Genomic DNA, 21,122 nt, shown 5'->3' on the forward strand with positions numbered 1-21,122 from the left:
ACGCTTTCTTTCATAATGGCTCTTGATTATGAAATATGTGAAAATATGATGCATTACAACTGCAAGGCATTGTGTGAATGGCACCTCTGGGGTTTAACCACGAAGAAACGAAATAAAGCCGTCATTCAGAGACGCTGCGTTGATCTATTCCCAGTATTTTAGCCTTGTGATTCTCTGGTGTTTTTCCGCCTTGCTCCTCTGAAACAATTCCCTGTGAAGATGTGAACTTAACCCAGCCTCAGATCTCAGTTATTTGTACCGTCTTAAACCGTCAGATCATCACAACAGCAATGGGCCCTAATGACGCGGGGGAAGTATTCTTGGTATAAAGTAGAGGGTGTTCCCAAAGCGTGCACAAACACGCACGCACGCTCAGGCAGACGTTCAGATAGAAAACCCCTGGTGGCTTCATTAGCTCGGTCTCTGCTAGCACTTTTTCTTCCTTCTATTCTGTCTTTTCTCTGCGGAGGTAAACAGACATGAAGGATGAGGGTTGAAAACCCTCCTGTGACCGTTCACTAGCGCATGCTCTCTTTCACTCTCCCTTTCTCTCCGTCTCTCTCCTTCATTCTCTGTCACTCTCTCTCTCTCTCTCCTTTTTAATTATTATTTTTTCCAGCTTCCGGAAGAAGGAGAACAACAGGCGCCTCTCTTTGAGTGGTGTGCCCCCCCCCCTTGCGGAAGTCTCCCGTCACACACACAGAGAGAGAGAGAGAGAGAGAGAGAGAGAGAGAGAGAGAGAGAGAGAGAGAGAGAGAGAGAGAGGAGAGTATGAGGCGAGAGAGAGAGAGAAGAGAGAGAGAAGAGAGAGAGAGAGAGAGAGAGAGAGGAGAGCGAGAGAGGAGGAGCGAGAGAGAGAGAGAGAGAGAGAGAGAGAGAGAGAGAGAGAGAGAGAGAGAGAGAGAGAGAGAGGGTTGGACAGGCTCTGTCGGGGGGGACAAAAGTAGGACTAAAGCGTAGCGTCAGAGGTCCTGATGAACGGGTGGTGTTTGGCAGGAGAAGGTGGCTCGGGAGCAGGAGAGGAATGCCGCGCCGGGGGCGGGGCTTCGCACTGTGAGGCTAACAAGCTAACAACACTATTCCTTTGGGGGAGACGCGCGCAGAAAAACAAAAACAAAGCAGGACCTCTGCTCTTCAGTGCAGTGATTATTAGTCCACATGTTCTTTCTTTTCTTCTCTCTCTCTTGGTCTTGTTCTGTCTTCTGTAATCTCTCGTTCATATCCCTTGCCAACATTATTGTGCCAGCCCCTCCTCCCACACGCTTGTTCTCACTCTCTCTCTCTCTACCTCCATCGCCTGACGTTCCTAATGGTCCTTTCCTACTGAGCAGGCTGGGGGGGGGGGGGGGGGTAATTCCTGGCTACCATCCCATCTCTATAAGGCCAGCTAGTCTCATTACCCAGGGCTCATCCCCCGACTATTTCTGTCTCCGCACGGCTAGCTTGGCATGGCAGGAGTTAGCTCCCTCATTGTCATTGTTGTCCCCACCCTGACCACCGGTGCTGCACATCCCATTTACGGTGGATATTCCCCCTTTTCCCCCGTTTCCCCCCCCCCCTCCCCCACACACATTTCAAAAGCCTTGCTGTATTTCTGCTTTGGTCCAGGTACCGTATACGGCTGCTGTGTTGAGCAGAAGACTGCGCCAAGGTACCCACGCAAAACAGTCTGGTACTCGCACACAAAAGAGGCAGCGTGATTCAGCGGAACGAGTCGTCGTCTTCCCCCTCCCTGTCTATTGTTTTGTTTTATTTTTGTGACGATGACTACTAATGAATGAGGCCCAGCATCACTGAAACACAAACATACGTGTACAGGATAGCTATCTGGTCTTCTGCCTAAACAGATATGTCTTAAATGAGGAGGGCTTTTATGGAGAGGAGTTGAGACGGCGAGACGCTGTAGGCTGCAGCATTAACTGCATGCTAAACTAAGCTATATGCATGTTGGTTGGCATAAATATGTAGTCGTGCAGAACTATGCGCATATGTTATGCATGTGCACGGATTTGCATACACACGTATACATACACAGGCATACACAAGCGAGCTTATGACTATGTATCTTTGCACGCATACATGTAAATACAAATACCTGAAATGTATATGCATGAATGCACATACCTATTTACATGTATTCATGCATATACACATGTTCAAAATGAAGACTGTGCTATAAAAAAGGCTCCCTTCTGCGACATCGAACCAGACATGCTGAGTTGCGCAGCCAGCAGCAGTATCCTGGCCCACTGTCAGACTTTGATGTTGGAGGGGGTAGCAGCCCTTGCTGCAGTACCCCATCCCTCTAAGCCCCTTTGAAGATGGCGCTAGTGATCCTCTCTTCCAGTAATTTTCCACTACAGTCTTACACTCTCTCCCTTGCTCTTGTTCTCTCTCTCTCTCTCTCTCTGTCTCTCTGTCTCTCTGTCTCTCTGTCTCTCTGTCTCTGTATCTCCCTCTCTCTCTTTCTCCCTCTCTCTTCCTCTCTCTCTCTGTCTCTCTTTCTCTCTCTCCCCCTCTCCCTCCCTCTGCAGGCTCAGCGTCTAGCTCTCCTTTTCATTCCTTGTGGGGTGTTTTGCCCGTTTATTTGAGGTTCTTGCAGTATTACAGATGTACTCCAAAATAAGGCTGCATTTCAAGACTGTGATTAATTCATCACACAGCCTATTCCTGTATACTACAGCAAAATAAAACCCCAGGCTGAAAAATGTGTCGGAGGCAGTGTGGGGGCTGGGGCTGAAAATGCAGGACGCAGAACAGCCTCAAAGCAGCCTGGCTACGAGTCAGGCTTGATGAAATGTCCGAGAGAGGGAGTGTGAGAGAGGGAGAATTCTGTGCAGAAAGTCAAAACACCTTGAAGTCATGGAAAATCTCAACCTTGCAATGATTGCTGAATTAGAAACGTGAGCTTAATTTTTTTTTTATGCTGATGTTCGGGGTCTTTTAAGGTCAGGCTCTCTTCTTACTCTCTTGGCAGGCAGGGGCGAACAACAATGGAGCTGAATGCATGCCAGACCAGCTCTGGCCGAGCACCCGCTGTCTAAGAGACAAAAACATTTGTACGCATGCCCACAGACACACGGACACATACACACACACAGACAAACACAGCCGCATGGCTTGGGTGATGTTCAACTCTCAGTTGGTACGGTGAACCTTGACATTTAAGGCACAAGATATCATATTCAGTGAAGCGTTTAATGCGTTTTTCCTGTAAAACTAGATATGACAGGGTGTCAGACGTGTGAAAGAGGCATTCTTTCATTAAAACATTATTAAATACATGAGCGCTTGGAGATTGAAGTCTGTATTTGCCGTGGGTCAAAACTCATACCTTTTAAGCAATGTTAACACTGCGAAGCCTCCAGGCTGCTCCTCTATGCCAATCAGAACCTCAATTATGATAACATGTCTTTGATCAGTGATGGTGTGATGGAGTCCAGCACTGATGATCTGTACTTCCTATTTAATTTTGGTTTTCTTTTACCATCTGCTTGGTGGTTGTTTTATTTCATCGATGCTATGACCAAAATAAAATGGAAAAATTAGATATGATTGGCTGGCGCTCATTTTCTCCTTTGTTTTTGTTGCTCTGTGTGGGGCTGATTGTGAACTGCGTGCACTAAAAGGTAACAGGATAATGGCTCCTGGGGCGAGGGGATAAGTCTGTTGGGGTTAACACAGCTTAGAAATGTTAACTCTGCTGTATGTTAAAAAGGATTGTGTGTTTATGGGATTCAAACAATAACACCTTGCCTGTCTTATCTAACAAGATAGTTTTTTGACTATTAGGTGACAGATGCATTATTAGCAATATTGTAAATAGCAGCAACAATCTATTGGAGGCTGAAAGCAACCAAGTAGAAAGTAAGGCGGTTAATTTGGCAAAGGAGGCTGATACTTGACTTGAGGGTCAGTGAACCACGCCGACACCGGTGGCACGTCCGGAGCGCTGGGTTTGATACATTTGTGGTGTTTAAGGTTATTTTTAAGAGGATGATGTGACATGGTGTGGACTGCTGATGATCAGAATGTAGAGGTACCGGTGGTGGTCGTGGACACTCGGTATGTTAGCTCACATTTACTAAAGCCTCAACTGGGGACTTTTTAGAAGTATCCTCGGCGAGAACGCATCTTTTGATGCTATAACAGTAATTTAGTGTGACAATGCGTGTGCAATGAAAATAATGTTTATATCAAAGGCAGATGTGATGGAATACGTGTCAGTTATGTTTATTACATAGCTGGCTTTTTATTTAAAACAGCCACGGCTCTTTAGTGTGTGTGTGTGTGTGTGTGTGTGTGTGTGTGTGTGTGTGTGTGTGTGTGTGTGTGTGTGTGTGTGTGTGTGTGTGTGTGTGTGTGTGTGTGTGTGTGTGTGTGTGTGTGTGTGTGTGTGTGTGTGTGTGGAATTTAAATGGCCCTCATTGGCGTGCCAGTTGAGTGTATGGGGGCAATCCTAGCAGCCATAAGAGCGTTTGCATGTAGGATCGATAGCCCCTCTTCTCTCCCCCACTAGCATTAATAAGAACATTGATTAGCTGTCACCCACTGATTGATTACCCCCTTATACCATCCAATCAGTCTATTATTAGTTCTCATATTGATCGGCACATGAGTGCCTAATGAGATTGCGCGTGCGTTTGTGTCTGTGAGAGATACCACGTTGTGCTGTGAATCTTTAGTACCCTCATTTAATACATTTTGTTGAGTTCAACCAGGCCAGTGTCTGACGTAGACACCTTTTGTCAGCGTTTGCAGCTGTTTACAGAACTGAATTGATAACAACCCCAGCAGTATAACATGGTGCAGGCTAGAGACAGCAGAAGCTGTGCAGGGATTGCAGCACAAAAGAGGCCAGGACCATTGTGCTTTCTCTGGGTTCCCTGTTCTCAACAGTGTCAAAGCATTCACACACACACACACACACACACACACACACACACACACACACACACACACACACACACACACACACACACACACACACACACACACACACACACACACACACACACACACACACACACACACACACACACACACACACACACACACACCACTAAGGGAAGTTATTAAGAAACTGACACAACCTTCTTGAACACACACACACACACCCCAATCATACATTACCAAAAGTGCACACTTGCGCTAAACGCACACTTTTTGACGGTCACACGTTGGGCTGAGCAATGGGCAGGCGGCTCCTGTTCGTGCAGAGGGTGGAGGCGGCTGGGTGGAGGAGGCGGAGCGGGGCCTGCCGGAGCGTAGGGAGTGATGGATGGGGAGCCGTCTCTGTTTCATTCCAATAAATGAGCAGCGTTCCACTCGGTCCTCCCTTCACAGGCCCGGCCGGGAGAGCCACAATGGAGACGGATGGCCCGCTCACTGGCGGAGCCTGTGAGCGGGGGAGGGGGTGGTGGTGAGGGGGGGGACAAGCAGAGGAGAAGAAGAAAAGAGGAGGAATAGAAATAGGAGCTTGCAGAGGTAGAGAGGTGAGCGTGGCTGAGGAGAAATAGAAATTCCCGGGGAATCCATGTATGGTCGTGTTGTGGCCGTTTTAATAGTCCTACGTACTAAAGAGTAAAGATTACACAATATGTGCACTGGACATTTTTGTTTTTATTGGAGAATGTTGAGGCTAATACGATGCCTTTGATTAATTATCTTCTCAGACTCGCTCTGCAGGAGTCTCTAACTGTGCGTTTGGGATTCATGAGCGGGTCTCATAAAACACATTAATGCTGTTTGAAAGTACTTTGGATTATTGAGCGAAGGGATGAAGATATTGCCCAGCCCTAAGTGGAGGGCAGGAGAACAGTAAACGAAAGGCTGGCGTGCTGATCGGAGGGCAGAGGGTTGAATGGCGAGGTTGAGGAAGAGGAAGGGAGGGATGGTGGGGAGCAACCCAAAAAGTGCTCGGGGATTATTCCTTGAGCTTGTGTTAAGAGAACAGCGGGGATGGAGGGTGGAAGAGTGTGAGGAAGAAGGGTTAGACAGGGCAGAGACAGCAGGGCCGAGCGTCTTGTTGACGTGTGGCTGGCAGCGCAGACGGGGGGGTGCATGGGAGCGCCGTGGCTGATAAGGCGCGCAGCACGCTCGGCCGTGGATCCTGATGTTGATGTGGCGGGGGTGCAGGGGGGGGGGGGGGGGGCACGGGGCCGTGAACGGGCCTTCCTACCCAGTGTGGAGAGCCGGCAGTAACCAACCAAGGAGATATTAGTGGTCCCGGGACCTGTATGGCAGTGCAGTGCACAATCTTCCTTAGTTTAACCTCATTTCCCTCCCCCCATCCATGCCTTATTTAATCCCTCTCCCTCCTCCTCTCTCCAGACGCGTCCCTCCAGGTCGGCCCTGGTGCCCAGTATGAGACATCCCACTGGGGGGCTCCATCGCCAATCAACGCCCCCTCCGGAGCCGGCAGCTGGGACAAAGTGATCAAGGGTCCAGACACAAATTCCTGGCCGTCCACCGACAGCGACTCAAAGCACTCGACGGCGTCAGAATGCCCACTGGGCTGGGCTGACGCGACCACAGACAGCAGCGCCACCACCACCACCACCGGTACTCCCAGCAGCAGCAGCAGTACCAGTCTGAGGATGGCCACGGGGGCCACAGGCCAGCAGGCCCACTACTCCTCCCTGAAGGGGAACGCCAACATGATGCCGGGCCCGGGTCCCATAGGGGCCAACAGCATGGCCAGCCGCGGCTGGTACTCCGACGGCAAACAGGACATGATGAACGGCGGCCGGACGGGCGGACCGCACGGCTGGGGCACGCCCGGCTTCAACCTGAACCTCACCCCTACCGCCAACCCCTCGGCGTGGCCGGTCCTGGGCCAGGAGGGCGGGGGCATGGGCCCCAACGGGCTGGCCAACACCGCCTCCCTGCCCCACGGGATGAACGGGAACGTGGCCAACGGGATCCTGGGCGATCCGGGCAAAGGCAGCTACGGCGGCATGATGAGCCCCGACGGTGGCGACATGCAGCGCACCTCGTCCAACGCCAAGATGTCCTACGGCATGGAGCCCGCCAAGCCCTGCAGCGACGGACCCAGCCACACTCAACGACAGCAGCAGCAGCAGCAGCAGCAGCAGCAGCAGCAGGCCCCAGAGCCCATGAGCCCCGCCCATGGGATGCCCGGCTGGGGGGGCCAGTCCCCTACGGAGTCCTCCCAGCTCAACGAGGAACTCACGGGCAGCTCTGTGTGGGGGGGCGGGGACCCCAAGCCGGCCGACACCTCCAAGGACTCCGGCTGGGACTCCAACCCCTCGGGGGGCCACTCCGGCTGGGGCCGGCAGGGCAGCGGCGGGGGCAGCGGCGGGGGCAGCGGCGGGGGCAGCGGCGGCGGCGGCTGGGGAGAGTGGGGGAAGCCCCCTGGGGGAGGAGGTGAAGGCACCAAGGGGTGGGACTCGGCCGAAGCCGGGAGCCCGGGGTCCGGCCCGGAGCAGCAGCAGCAGCAGCAGCAGCAGCAGCAGCAGCAGCAGCAGCAGCAGCAGCAGGGTTCCTGGGGGCAGCAGCCCGGGAAGGCCCCCGCCAGCGAGGGTAGCGGGGACAGCACCGACGGGCGTTCCCACCGGGACAGGACCTCCAGCATGGACGTCTCTCCCATGCTGCCCCGCCAGGATCTGGACCCCAGGGTGCTGTGCAACACCGGCTGGGGCCAGACGCCTGTCCGGCAGCACACTGTCTGGGAGATGGACGAGGCCGCCGCAGACGGAGAGAAGAGCGGCGGCGGCTCAGACAAATGGGGGGGCTCCTCCTCCAGCGGGGGTCCCTCCAGCGGCGGACATTCCAGCGGGGGTCACTCCAGCGGGGGTCACTCCAGCGGCGGGCACTCCAACAATGGCGGGCACAGCGCCGGCGGCCCCTCCAACGGCAGGCATTCCGACGGAAGCACGGCGCACCCCAACCCAGGCCCCGGCCCCGGCCATAGGCCATGCTCCGGGGGTAAGAACGAGAGCTCCGGCGGGCCCTCTGGCTGGGGGGCACCCCCGCCTCAGCCAGCCCAGACCGGATCGGGATGGGGTGAACCTCAACCGCCGGCGAGCAAGGCCCCCCACAGCAACAGCAATGGCGGCGGCAGCAACAACGCCGGCTGGGGCGAGCCCACGCCTGCCAACGGCCCCAAGAACGGAGGCCCCCAGTCCTGGGGCGCCGAGGAGAAGTCCCCCGGCTGGGGCGAGGCCCCCGCAAAGAGCCAGCAGGCCAACTGGGGCGAGGGCCCCAAGAACCCCCAAGGCTGGGGGAACGGCAGCGGAGGCTCCAACGGATCCAGCACCGGAGAGTGGGGAGAGACGGACAAGAAGAAGAACAGCCCCCGCAACAGCATGTGGGACGGAGAGGGCGGGAATGATGGAGGAGGAGGGGGAGGAGGGGGAGGAGGAAGAGGAGGCGGATGGAAGGATAGTACCAGAGGAGGAGGAGGAGGAGGAGGAGGAGGAGGTGGTGGACCCGGGGGTTGGGGTAAGCCTACCCCGGCCGCGGCACCCAACAGCTGGGGGGGAGAGAACCAGCGGGCCAACGGTCCCTCCCAGCAGGGCGGCTGGGGCTCCTCTAAGCCCCAGGAGAGCAGCAGCAGCAGCAGTGGCAGCGGAGGCGGCGGCGGCGGCGGCGGAGGTGGCATGGGGTCTTGGGGTGGGCCCGGTACAGTGAAGCAGAGCGGCTGGGGAGGCGCTGGGGGAGGCGGTGGAGGAGGTGGAGGCGGTGGAGGCGGAGGCGGTGGAGGCAAACAGGAGCAGGGTGCAGAGTCCACGGGCTGGGAGGAGCCCTCCCCACCCTCCATCCGCAGGAAGATGGAGATCGACGATGGCACCGCCACCTGGGGGGACCCCAGCGGCAACGGCAAGTCGGTCAACATGTGGGATCGCCACCACCCCAGCGGTAACCAGGGTAACGGCGGCCCGCCTCCACCGCAACAAGGCAAGAACGGCGGCATGTTCAACAACAACAACATCCACTCGGTCGGCCCCGGCAACCCCAATCACAATCACAACCAGCACCACCACCACCCACCCCCTCATCACATGCAGCACCACCACCACTCCGGCCACGGACAACCCCCTACTCACCCCCACAACCACGGCAACAACAACGGATCAACCAACGCCCCCCCACCGCACCAGGGTGGGGGCTCGCAGGGTCGACCCCCCATCGCCAACCCAGGTGAGAGAAGTGCTTCATATTCTCTACTGACTATTTACCGTCCGGGTATGACTTAACGGCATATTTTCCATTTCAATACAGAATCCTTAACATTATCCTTACTATTGCATGATACCAAGTACAGCCTCATTTGTTGTATCCAACAGTTTTGTATATTTTGGGGTTAATACATTAACTATCGCCATAATAATAATAACAATAATAATAATAATAATAATAATAATAATAATAATAATAATAATAATAATAATAATAATAATGATAATAATAAGCATCAAACTAATATTCATAGTGGAAAAATTTTCAAAAAGGTTTTTGTTATGGCTTATCAAGACGTGAATGGTTGTTATCTATTTTTGTTTATTACACTAATGGGAAAGAGAGACATCACACTGTGATCAGAAAGTGATCCGGGATGCTTTGGCCCTGAGCGTTTCATCCAGCAGCATGCTTAATTGAAAGGCATTATGATAATGACCCAGTCCGAATATTTATACTGAAAATAGCCTGAGTGCACATTTAGTTTTTATACTGGACAATGGATGAAATGGCTTTAGAAAACTAGCGAGGCGCTAACTCCAAAGGAAACCCTTCGATGCGTGGATTAATACATTAAAATAATTTGTTCTTCTTCCAACAATCGCTAATAGCAGCAGAGGCCCACATGCTTATTAGGAGTATCTTTTAATGGTCATGCAAACATTATAAAGGCTGCGTGTTGAAGGCTTAAGATAGCACCGTGCTGCGTTCACACTGGTAACGGCCAGACAAAGGCCATGCATATAGGCATGGCTGAGATTTAACGCTTCACACCGCAGTCCCCTTCCTGCTCTCACACACGGTTGGGAAGGAGAACACTGCCCCCTGCTGCTTGGACATCGCACTGCACCCAGCGTTCGATCCGGTACACACTCCCATACATGAGCACAATCACTGACACACACACACACACACACACACACACACACACACACACACACACACACACACACACACACACACACACACACACACACACACACACACACACACACACACACAGAGACACAGACAGACACAGACACTGACACACACAGACAGAACAACAGCTAACTAAAAGAGAGAAATTGGAGATGCGGCAAGGGGTTGCGGGGTTCAGCGGAGACGGAGGGAACATGGAAGGGGGGAAACAAAGGCAGATTGATAAGGGAGCAGGAGATGAAGGGAGAGAGCGGGAGAGCGAGCACAAGAGGGGCTGGGAGCGAGCCAGCACTTAAACTGGCACGCACCGGCTGGCACGAGTAAATGCTTTCATCCTCCTCCTTTCTGACAGACCCACACACACGCGCGCACGGGAAAAATGGCTCAGCAGCCAGACTGCCTGTGGAGGTTGTGCTGCTGGCAGAGGACGAGGGGGAGAAAGCGCCCCTCTATATATAGACGCATGGCACGGCTTGGGCAGAGCGCGCCCGCTGATTAGCATGTAGCTGCAGCACGTCACTGGGTCTCCAGAGGACCACCGCACTCGTTAGAAGAGCGTATGCTTTGCTTCGTAGCACTAGCATTAGCAGCAACAGGCTGCTAAGGTGCACCTGTTCCAGGGGGATCGACATTAGATTATCATTGTGTGTGTGTGTTTATATATTCTGTGTGTTGTGTTGTCTCTCCAGGTTGGGGAGAGCTGCCCAGCAGCGTTCAGGCTAAGTCTGAGCCTGCGTGGGGGGAGCCGGCCGCCCCCTCCTCGGCAGTGGACAACGGCACGTCGGCCTGGGGGAAGCCCCCCGCCGGCATGGGCAGCTGGGCCGACGGGGGCACGGACCCCTCCGGCCCCTACGGCCGGTCCCAAGGACCCCCAGGCCCTGCACCCTGCAAGCTAGGTAAGGGCTGCCGACAGGGCAGGTCCCACGCGCAGGACCCCAATTGGAAGCTCCGGGGCATGCACTCATTCCCCTGGTTCATGGGGTTGAAGGTGGGCAGTGGTTGGATTTGGACAGTTTTCCCACCAAAGGGATATTCCTGATTGGCGGGGGGGAAGGGTGCAAATTTTTCAGTAAGTAAATGATGCAACTGCATTTAGTGAAGTGAACTAAGAAGAGATGTTGCTTCAGAACAGCTTCCATTTGTGCTGATTCTGAAAACGTCATGAGTTGTGCTGGAGCTGTTCCTAGACTAAAGCAATTCCACGCTTCACTCGCTCCTAGTTATTTATGTTTCTTGTTGAAGAAAGCTGGAAAAATTGCAAGCTCTTGTTGTAGAGAAGGAAGATAAAAAAAGCAACCACAGTGACACCAAGTGGTCAATCTGAACATGACGGGTCCAACTGACGAAATGCCAGCCCAGAGCACCGGATGCATTTTGCCATTTTAACGTCACCTTTTCATAATCGTCATCCTGTTTGACTATTAACCATATTGTTCCCCCTGTCTAACCCTCTTCCCCTCGCAGGCCCCAAACCTATGCAAGACGGCTGGGGAGGCGGCAGTGATGAGATGGGCCTGTCTGGAGGCCAATGGGACCACACCGACGACGGGGACATGTGGAACAGTCCCACCTCCCAGGAGGGCAGCTCTCCCTGCAACTCCTGGGGCAACGGCCCCAAGAAGATCCCATGCAAGGTTAGCGGACATGTCCTTTTGTATTCTCTGTGCATGCACACAAGGGAACACACCATCCATACTAGAACAGGAAGGCGAGGAAATTAAGTTTTAGAGCAGTACGCTCCTCTCATCAATGGGACTGGACATAGGAAAAGAAATGCATCAAAAAGCGATCATGTTGATCAACTGTGTGTGTGTGTGTGTGTGTGTGTGTGTGTGTGTGTGTGTGTGTGTGTGTGTGTGTGTGTGTGTGTGTGTGTGTGTGTGTGTGTGTGTGTGTGTGTGTGTGTGTGTGTTGCAGAAGATGAGCAGCAAGCCAGATGACGCCTGGATCATGGGCCGTCTCATCAAACAGCTGACTGACATGGGCTTCCCGGTATGAATCACGGTCTATGACCCTTTCACGCTCGTAATAAAGCACCAAACTTGCCTCATCTCATTCCATGACTCTTTCTCATAATATTTATTTGTGGATTTAATCGAAAGCTGTCTGATGTAATGTTGTTTTTTATGTTTTCTTCACAGAGAGATCCTGCTGAAGAAGCCCTGAAGAGCAACAACATGAATCTGGACCAGGCTATGAGTAAGTGTGTGCGTGTGAGTGTATGTGTTTGCATTCATGTGAACAAAACATTCTTTAGCGATCGTTGTTATTCGTTTTATTAGGTACATTTATATTAGGTATATTTATATTGTTAAAACACAGAACGCCACACTGCACATCAAGAATAATAGATGTAGGCCTACAATAAAGAATGTATTTACGTTGAACACAGAAATACGGAACCAAAAGCTACTTTCTGAGAACTAACACTAATGTTAAGCCTACGGTGTATTACTGAAGTGAAAATGGATTAAACCCCCAATATAGTGTGTAGTGAATGCACGATAGACCATAGAAAGATCATTAATGGACCGGTGTTGTCTGACTTTGGTTATTGTGGATTGGGTGAAGAAGGTTCATAATTACTGCGAGAATCAAGAGGAGGAGCTCCTCTAACTGTTATAGAAAAACACTATTGAACGCGTTCAATAGCGCATTAAAGGTGCCTTCCAAAATGCTGTCTTTACGCAATTGTAGAGTTAAAGAAAGCATTGTAAAAAGAAGCGTTTGGAACCACAAAAAATCTGCATATATTATGGCATACTAAAATACAATGCTGTAAAAAACGATGTTATGATGGCAAAACAATAATTAATTAATAATAATTCCCTGGCTGATGTCCTGCAGGTGCTCTGCTAGAGAAGAAGACGGAGCTGGACAAGCGGGCCATGACCATGTCTGACTACACCAACGGCATGAGCAAGGCACTGGGCTGCCGGCCCTCCGCCCACCCCAAAGACTCCTCCGATCGCAGTGCTTTCCTTGACAAGGTAACAAACGCACCCTACACATTCAACTAAGCCCCTTAATTGATGTTCAGGTTCACATACAGCCAATGACAACCAGAGCATACATTTTGGTTCAACGTCTCTCCTCCCCCCTCCCCAGGACGGGGGTCTGTCTGACGACGCCCCCCCCTCACCGTTTCTGCCTTCCCCCGCTCTGAAGCTGCCCGGGTCCAACAGCGGTCTGCCCGGCCACGGTCTGGGACAGGGCGGCCCCGCCGGGATGGCCATGCAAAACTTGAACAACAGACAGGTACAGCCCCTCCCCTGCAGACACACAGGGGCACATAGAGCTCTGTTAACTCATGAGCATGTTGTGGCAGACCCCCACTGGTACCAATGCATGCTAGTAGTCTCCATTGAGGAGGCCATCAATGAAGACGCCAGCATTGGTTACTAGTTCATTATGGTATTTATGTATGCAATAATCCAAATAGAACTGAAATGAGAAGAACAGCCACACGCACACAAAATAAATGGTGAAAATACACAAAACTAGCCACACACACACACACACCACACACCACACACACACACACACATATTCTCCAGTGGCTGTTTTTTTCAATTGTAATGCGTTCCCCTGTAATGTGTTGGCGACCTTGCCTGAAGTGCCCGTTGGAACTAGATGGTGGAGGCCTATAAAGTATCAGCCCTGGAGGCAGCGGCTGGCCCAGAAACACAGCGTGTCTGTCTTTGAAGCCCAAACAAAGGCTTAACACAGACCGCCTGCTCTGACAAGGCCTGGCCACAAAGGAGCTTTCCAGATGCTCAATAGAATCCATTCTGAGGAAGATTTGGAGGGCTTTTGGTTGAAGTAATTGTTGTTTTTTCCCCATTTAAAAACCACTAGGTGAATGAAAGCACAATAATTTGAACAAAATTGAGCTGGCTGCCCTTGTTATTTAGTGCACACACACACACACACACGTGCACGCACATGCACTGCTCTGCGGGATTTCCACTTTTTTTTTTTTAAAGAAATCATGGACCTTCAGGGGCCAAAATAAATGAGATTTGCTCTATTGCATTGACCCTAAAGGTTTGGGGCTACTTCTGCCTCTGTTAAATGGTTGGTTCTTTGTAATCCAAACCAAAGCAGGGTCAATATTATTAGCAATGAAGGCACAATACTGACACACGCAATCCACTCAAAAATAGCAAAAAGCCAGGATAGTGACTCAATATTTCCCCTCAATATTTCCACTCGCTTAATAAGCCTGCATGGTTTGTTATAACAGATATATTGGTGCGTGTGTGTGTGTGTGTGTGTGTGTGTGTGTGTGTGTGTGTGTGTGTGTGTGTGTGTGTGTGTGTGTGTGTGTGTGTGTGTGTGTGTGTGTGTGTGTGTGTGTGTGTGTGTGTGTGTGTGTGTGTGTGTGTTTTTTCGTGTAGATGCCCAGTGGAATGTTTAGCAGTAATGGAGCAGCACAAGCCAGGGCCATGCAGCAGCAGCAGCAGCAGCAGCAGCAGCAGCAGCAGCAGCAGCAGCAGCAGCAGCAGCAGCCTCCTCAGCCACCCGTGCCCCTCAGCTCCGCCCAGCCTAGTGTCCGTGCTCAAGTGCCTCAGTTTCTCTCCCCTCAGGTACTCACTCACTCACTCACTCAGTCTCACACAGACACACACACACACACACACAGACACACACACACACACACACACACACACACACACACACACACACACACACACACACACACACACACACACACACACACACACACACACACACACACACACAAACCCTTCTCATGGTTCATCGATGCACAAATCCCCCCCGATTTGAATGTTTACGATGCAGATGGATCGGTTTGCAGGATACAAATAGATTCAAACGTTACAAATTGCAGATTGCTAGCTTTTTTGAGTAATTGGTGTCTTTTTCGAGTTTCTAAAATGCATCTCGTCTACCTTCCAGAAGGAACCTCTTGACTGCTCTGTGACTAATTGCATGTTTTCTGTAATCTAATTTGTGGATTGAAGTTGTATCCTTCTGTAGGCTTTCTTGCTAAATGTAACTTGTTATTTTTTGATTGGTGGATCTATTTATTAAATATACTTACATTTTATTTTACATCGAAGGTGACACCATTGTGATGACTTAAGAGAGGACCGCATTAGAGTTTACTGCATAGATTGACCTGCGGGCAACTCAGGTTGTTTTCAGGCCACAGACGTAACGGAATGGAAAACATTGTCACTCAGCCTGTCTTTCTCTCATCCTCTCTCTCTGCTCTCTCATTCTATCACTCCTCTATGGCTTCAGGTTCAAGCACAGCTCTTGCAGTTTGCCGCAAAAAATATTGGTCTGAACCCTGCACTTTTAACCTCGCCAATAAATCCTCAACAAATGACCCTGTTGTACCAACTCCAGCAACTGCAAATGGTGAGTCTGGAGGTGATCACGGATCAGCATCTAATGAGGTCTGTGCACTACAGCTCTCTCTTAACCTCTCTCTCCGTCTCTCTCAATTCCCCCTCTCTCCTCCTTTCTCCTGCTCCCTCTCTCTGCAGGCGTACCAGCGTTTACAGATCCAGCAGCAGATGATGCAGGCACAGCGAAACATGTCCGGTCCAATCAGACAACAAGAGCAGCAAGTAAGCGCTCAGACACACACGCACACTCACACTCACACTCTCACACACACACAAAGCAGTATGTTTATTCTGGTGAATCATTGTATGCGGAACTTGTCATTCCTCTTATGACTCTTCATCTTATGATCTGATTCATCATATGATTTGCCATATGTTAGTCAGTGAAAGACGGACCCATTAGCCCTTGTGATTAGCCTAGGACAGGGCTATTCAACCTCCTTAACAAGTGGGCCGAAAAGGAAAACCACTGGGGTTTCATGGGCCACACAGAGTAAAACTACGTGAATGAATCGCTACAAATAAATCGTACTTAAAGTAGTGTTAACTTAATATATAAAGTACTACTACATGGAATAAACTCCTCCTTCCTTCTTCACTTTTAATCGTATCATTATAAAAGATTTTGTTCTCACATATTTTGGACACGTATTTAGAATTCAACAATGTCGTTTGAATCATCACAAAGAACTACTGTACATATGAGACATTTTGAGCCAGTGAGTCAGTGAGAAAGATTGCACTGCCTTGTTTGCCTAGTTTGGCTCTGCCTGAGACACTCATGCAGCTTCTCATAGGTCATGGAGCAACGTGCCCTTGTTCTGATGGCATTCATATGAGAAAAGCTAGACTCAGAAGTATCGGTTGAGCCAAACATTGTCAGAATAAGTGATGCCAGTTCCTGATTGTGGGGTACTGATACTGGCTAGTATCACCGGCTACACACAGAAACCTGATTTGCATGCAACTATGTTTCTCCTTTATTTTATTATTTTTTTGCATGCAACCTTTTTTTGCATGAAAAAAAAAAAAAAAAAGAGTGGCCGCATTTGGCCCACGGGCCGCTAGTTGAATAGGCCTGGCCTAGGAAATGGAAAACCCAAACACCCTTTTTCAGCTAGTCCCCTCCACTAGTATCAACATCCTCAAAGGGCCTTGGCATGTTGAGGCAGCCAGCCAGGTTGCATCAACATGTTGGGTCTTCCACCAGACTTTCTCGCGCAACAAAAGTGTCACGGAGAGACTGGATATCAAAAACTTTCAGTAACCGGTTTTGGCTTTTGGGCTTAGTTTAGTGGTAACGTGGTAAAAAAGTATGTGTTATATTTTTTTTGACATGGTTATTATTTCAGTTTACAAGAGTTGTAATTAATAGTTTAATAGGGGGGGGGGGGTTCCCCACTGCATTCATGTAATTTACAAATGGTCAAAAAGTTATTTTGATAATGAATTGCTAAACTATTATAACTTTCTCAAACGAAAGGTAAACACCAAAATGATAGTAAGTATATTCTGCCCCTTTTCAGTGGAACTAGCCCTGGCCAAGTAGTATAAGTATAAACCTAGAACTCAAACATTTATGTCCTCTGGCTTTGCTGCAAAATACATCGGATTGCCCAAGGACAGTGAAGGTTGCTTAACCGAGGGTTTCAAAATTGAAGGAGGAAGGAAGTCGGGATTCTGTGGTAAAACGTTGCATTGTAGGTGAAGCTAGTCATGGGCTAATGTTCTGCTTTCTGAAAATGTTGTTGTTGTTCTGTTATTTGGTAATTAATTCATATTCCCTTAGCTCTCATGTCAATCTTCTCTCCTAATCTCTTCATTCGCTCAGTCATCCAACTTCCCTTTTTGTTTGTGTAGCCCATCACTTCTTGCCATGGCTGTTGTCTTTGCCCATCACTTGTCCTGGAGTTGACCTTGTCCCATCACTTCCTGCCATGGCTGTTGTCCCTATCCCATCACGTGTTGTCCTGGAGTTGACCTTGTCCCATCCCTTCCTGTCCAGGTTGCACGTACAATCAGCAACATGCAGCAGCAGATCCAGCAGCACCAGCGCCAGCTCTACCAGGCCCTGTTGATGAAGCAGCAGCAGCAGCCTCCCTCCCACCTGTCCTCCTCTTCCTCCTCCTCCTCCTCCTCCTCCTCCTCCGCCGGACTGCACCCGTCTGCCAGCCAAGCTGGGGGTCTCGGGAAGTCCCTCCTGGACGCCTTCCCGGGACAGCACCAGAACCCGGGCCTCTCTGACTCTCTGCACATCAAAGAGCAGGCCTCCTCCCCGGGCAGTGGCTACAGCTCCTACCCTCTCTGTAAGTCTTCTTCCAGCCTGGCCCACACCTCCTCCTCTAGAGGCGCTGTCACACCAAAATTGTACCGGGGGCGGAAATTTAACCGCCTACGTAATCCGCGTTCGAAACATAACATCATCGTTCGATGCGATTGTCCGTTGCCAGGCAGGTTTCAAAAATCATTTGCGCTCTTGTTGCCAAAGACGAAATAACATAATACAGATAACACTTGTTTTTACTTTATATTTGTATTGTATTGAATTTAGCTAGTAAACTGAGTGTTTAAAGTGTATCATAGTCCAGCTAGCTTGTGTTAATACACTCAGTTTACTTGCTAAATGCGATTAAACAATTAAATACAACACAAATATAGAGTTAGCAACGCTTATAAATGTCATTTGTAAAATAAGTGTTATCTGTTTAATGTTATTTCATCTTGTGACGCTCAATGAATGAGTGCGAGTGTTCATGAACCTTCCTACGTCGTCGTTCGACGCGATCTTCCGTTGCCAGGCAATGTTCGACGCGATCGTCTGTTTCCAGGCAGGTTTGGAATTTTTCGAACGCAGATTACGTAGGCGGTGCAATTTTCGCATTCGTCACAATTTATTATTATTATTATTTATTTTTTTAAAGTACCGCTTTACCATTTTAGTTTAAGATAATGTTAATCAAAAAGTCTGTTGCGATAATGGCCTTATCGCTATTGACTAGGGCCCGACCGATTCATCGGCCTGCCGATTTAATCGGCCGATTATAGCCTTTTTGAAAATAATCAACATCTGCCAAAAAGACGCAGATTACAACCGTTTTTTTTTTTTTCGTTTTTTTTTAAATGTTATTGCGCTTAGTATCCTGCAGATTGCGCTCCTACTCGCCTTGCTAACTAACAACTTTAGCTGGAGTAAAAAAGAGGAGATTGAATTTTACCGTACAACATGAAAGCACGCTCGCTCAGGCAGCTGCGCGCTCACCTCACCAATGTACACAAGACGCGTTGTTTGAGCATGTTGTGCCTGTTTTCTTTAGGTCCCAGGCCATGTTAATTTGTTATACTGTAGACTCTAACGGTGAGACCATACTGCTCAGCACGCACGCGTTAGTCACTGCTCACGAGCGCAGCACATTGGGAGTTAGTTATTTATTTTACATTTTACATTACACTCATTTTTGATTGTAAATGTATTCTAAAACACTCAAAGGTTCTGCATTCAATTCACATATTCGTCAAAAGTGTTTAAAGTATATTTAAGGTATCAAAAACTACGTTTTATATGCTTTTTTTTGTTTTGTTTTTAATCTGCCGATTAAACCGTAATCGTAATTTTTCTCTGAAAGTAATCGGCATATAATAATCTCAAAAATCAATATCGGTCGGGCCCTACTATTGACGCCATGTCAGAGGGTATCTTATTACAGGAAATTCTGTAGTAAAGATACACGTGAAACCAAGATGAGTTGATATTGATGGTTGTTGAAATGATATTGATCAGTGTTCCACCCTCCACCCCATCTAGCTGGACTCAATCCAAACATGAATGTAAACTGCATGGAGGTTGGGGGCCTCTCTCTGAAGGACCCCCCCCAGCCCCAATCTCGTTTGTCCCAGTGGACACACCCCAACTCTATAGACAACTTCTCTGCCAACTCCACACACATGGAGAACAACCTCAACAAGCACGGTAAGGAGCTCACCGGCACACAAGGGCTTTGTTCATTTTCACTTCATGATGTGACATTTATTGGGATCGGTACCAAACCGACATCTTTTCTCACCTCTTGAGGGGCCAAGGCATCTCTGCACTACTAGTTATTTATATCGGTGCCTTTCGCTGTACGCTGTGAACTAAGCTGAACCGGGCTTCCCCTCATCTCCCCACCTCCTTGTTCAGGGGCCATTTCTGCTGCCTCCAGCCTGGGCCCCTCCGGGAAGGGCCCCCAGATGGAGGACTCCTACAGTCCCTACGGCCTGATGTCCGGCTCCGACTCCTCCACCAACAGTCTGGGGCCACAGGACAGCTGGGGCCAGTCCAAGAGCCCTAACGAGAAGCCCTCCAACGGGAACAACATCAACTGGCCCCCCGGTAACAACCCATGAGCACTTTGTGTATTTATACATACTACCTTCGATTTAATTGCAGGCCGTAGGATATAACTTATCTATTATGTATATATAATATATACCTTTATTCTACTTCATTTAAGACTGCTTGATTCTGGTTGGCTGGGAGGAGGGCATTAACCCGTCAGGTTGCCTGCTGACTTGTTTGTTCTACTTGCTGCTGACTGAGAACAGTGTCATCAAATAGTAGATCAATACGCCGCTTGTATTTCAGCCTTCAAAACGAGAGCTGGTAAATTGCGAAAAATGTATTCAACTGTAATCAGGCAACGTGTGGTATAATAGCATCTGTGGTATAATGGCTGGGACAAATTTCAAATTATAAATATGTAGACTTTAGGTTGAAAGTTTAGACCGTCGCGATTCCCATGAAACGAATGGCGTGGGGATTAGTCTTCAAAACGAGAGCTGGTAAATTGCGAAAAATGAATTAAACTGTTATCAGGTAACGCGGTTATATGCTATAGACCAGGCCTATTCAACTAGCGGCCCCTGGGCCAAATGCGGCCCCTTTTTTTTTTTCTGGCCCGCAAGAGGTTGCATGCAAAAAAATAATAAAATAAAGGAGAAACGTAGTTGCATGCAAATCAGGTTTCTGTGTGTAGCCGGTGATACTAGCCAGTATCAGTACCCCACAATCAGGAACTGGCATCACTTATTCTGACAATGTTTGGCTCAACCGATACGTCTGAGTCTAGCTTTTCTCATATGAATGCCATCAGAACAAGGGCACGTTGCTCCATGACCTATGAGAAGCTGCATGAGTGTCTCAGGAAGAGCCAAACTAGGCAAACAAGGCCGTGCAATCTTTCTCACTGACTCACTGGCTCAAAATGTCTCATATGTACAGTAGTTCTGTTTTGTGATGATTCAAACAACATTGTTGAATTCTAAATACGTGTCCAAAATATGTGAGAACAAAATCTTTTATAATGATACGATTAAAAGTGAAGAAGGAAGGAATGCGTCTGAGGAGTTTATTCCATGTAATAGTACTATATTTATTAAGTTAACACTACTTTAAGCACGATTTATTTGTAGCGATTCATTCACGTAGTTTTACTCTGTGTGGCCCATGAACCCCAGTGGTTTTTCTTTTCGGCCCACTTGTTAAGGAGGTTGAATAGCCCTGCCCTAGAGAATCCTTGGTATAAAGGCTGGGACGAATTTCAAATAATAAATATGTACACTTTATGTTGAAAATATAGA

At 49.3% G+C, this 21,122-nt stretch overlaps 1 protein-coding gene across 2 annotated transcripts in view; it reads left to right on the plus strand.

The window, feature by feature from the left end:
• Window positions 1-21,122, plus strand: part of tnrc6c2 (trinucleotide repeat containing adaptor 6C2) — a 53,888-nt gene that overhangs the window by 23,972 nt on the left and 8,794 nt on the right. For both annotated transcript variants that reach the window (XM_056585715.1, XM_056585717.1), the window contains exons 5-17: window positions 6,334-9,165; window positions 10,815-11,021; window positions 11,590-11,759; window positions 12,043-12,117; window positions 12,267-12,324; window positions 12,973-13,115; window positions 13,234-13,383; window positions 14,526-14,714; window positions 15,397-15,516; window positions 15,645-15,728; window positions 17,512-17,812; window positions 19,309-19,473; window positions 19,684-19,875. In XM_056585715.1, coding sequence (XP_056441690.1) covers window positions 6,334-9,165; window positions 10,815-11,021; window positions 11,590-11,759; window positions 12,043-12,117; window positions 12,267-12,324; window positions 12,973-13,115; window positions 13,234-13,383; window positions 14,526-14,714; window positions 15,397-15,516; window positions 15,645-15,728; window positions 17,512-17,812; window positions 19,309-19,473; window positions 19,684-19,875 — 4,686 coding nt within the window. The remainder of the gene's footprint in view (window positions 1-6,333; window positions 9,166-10,814; window positions 11,022-11,589; window positions 11,760-12,042; window positions 12,118-12,266; window positions 12,325-12,972; window positions 13,116-13,233; window positions 13,384-14,525; window positions 14,715-15,396; window positions 15,517-15,644; window positions 15,729-17,511; window positions 17,813-19,308; window positions 19,474-19,683; window positions 19,876-21,122) is intronic.

This window comes from Gadus chalcogrammus, chromosome 3 (assembly GCF_026213295.1).
Source record: "Gadus chalcogrammus isolate NIFS_2021 chromosome 3, NIFS_Gcha_1.0, whole genome shotgun sequence".
In the NCBI taxonomy this organism is placed as follows: domain Eukaryota; kingdom Metazoa; phylum Chordata; class Actinopteri; order Gadiformes; family Gadidae; genus Gadus; species Gadus chalcogrammus.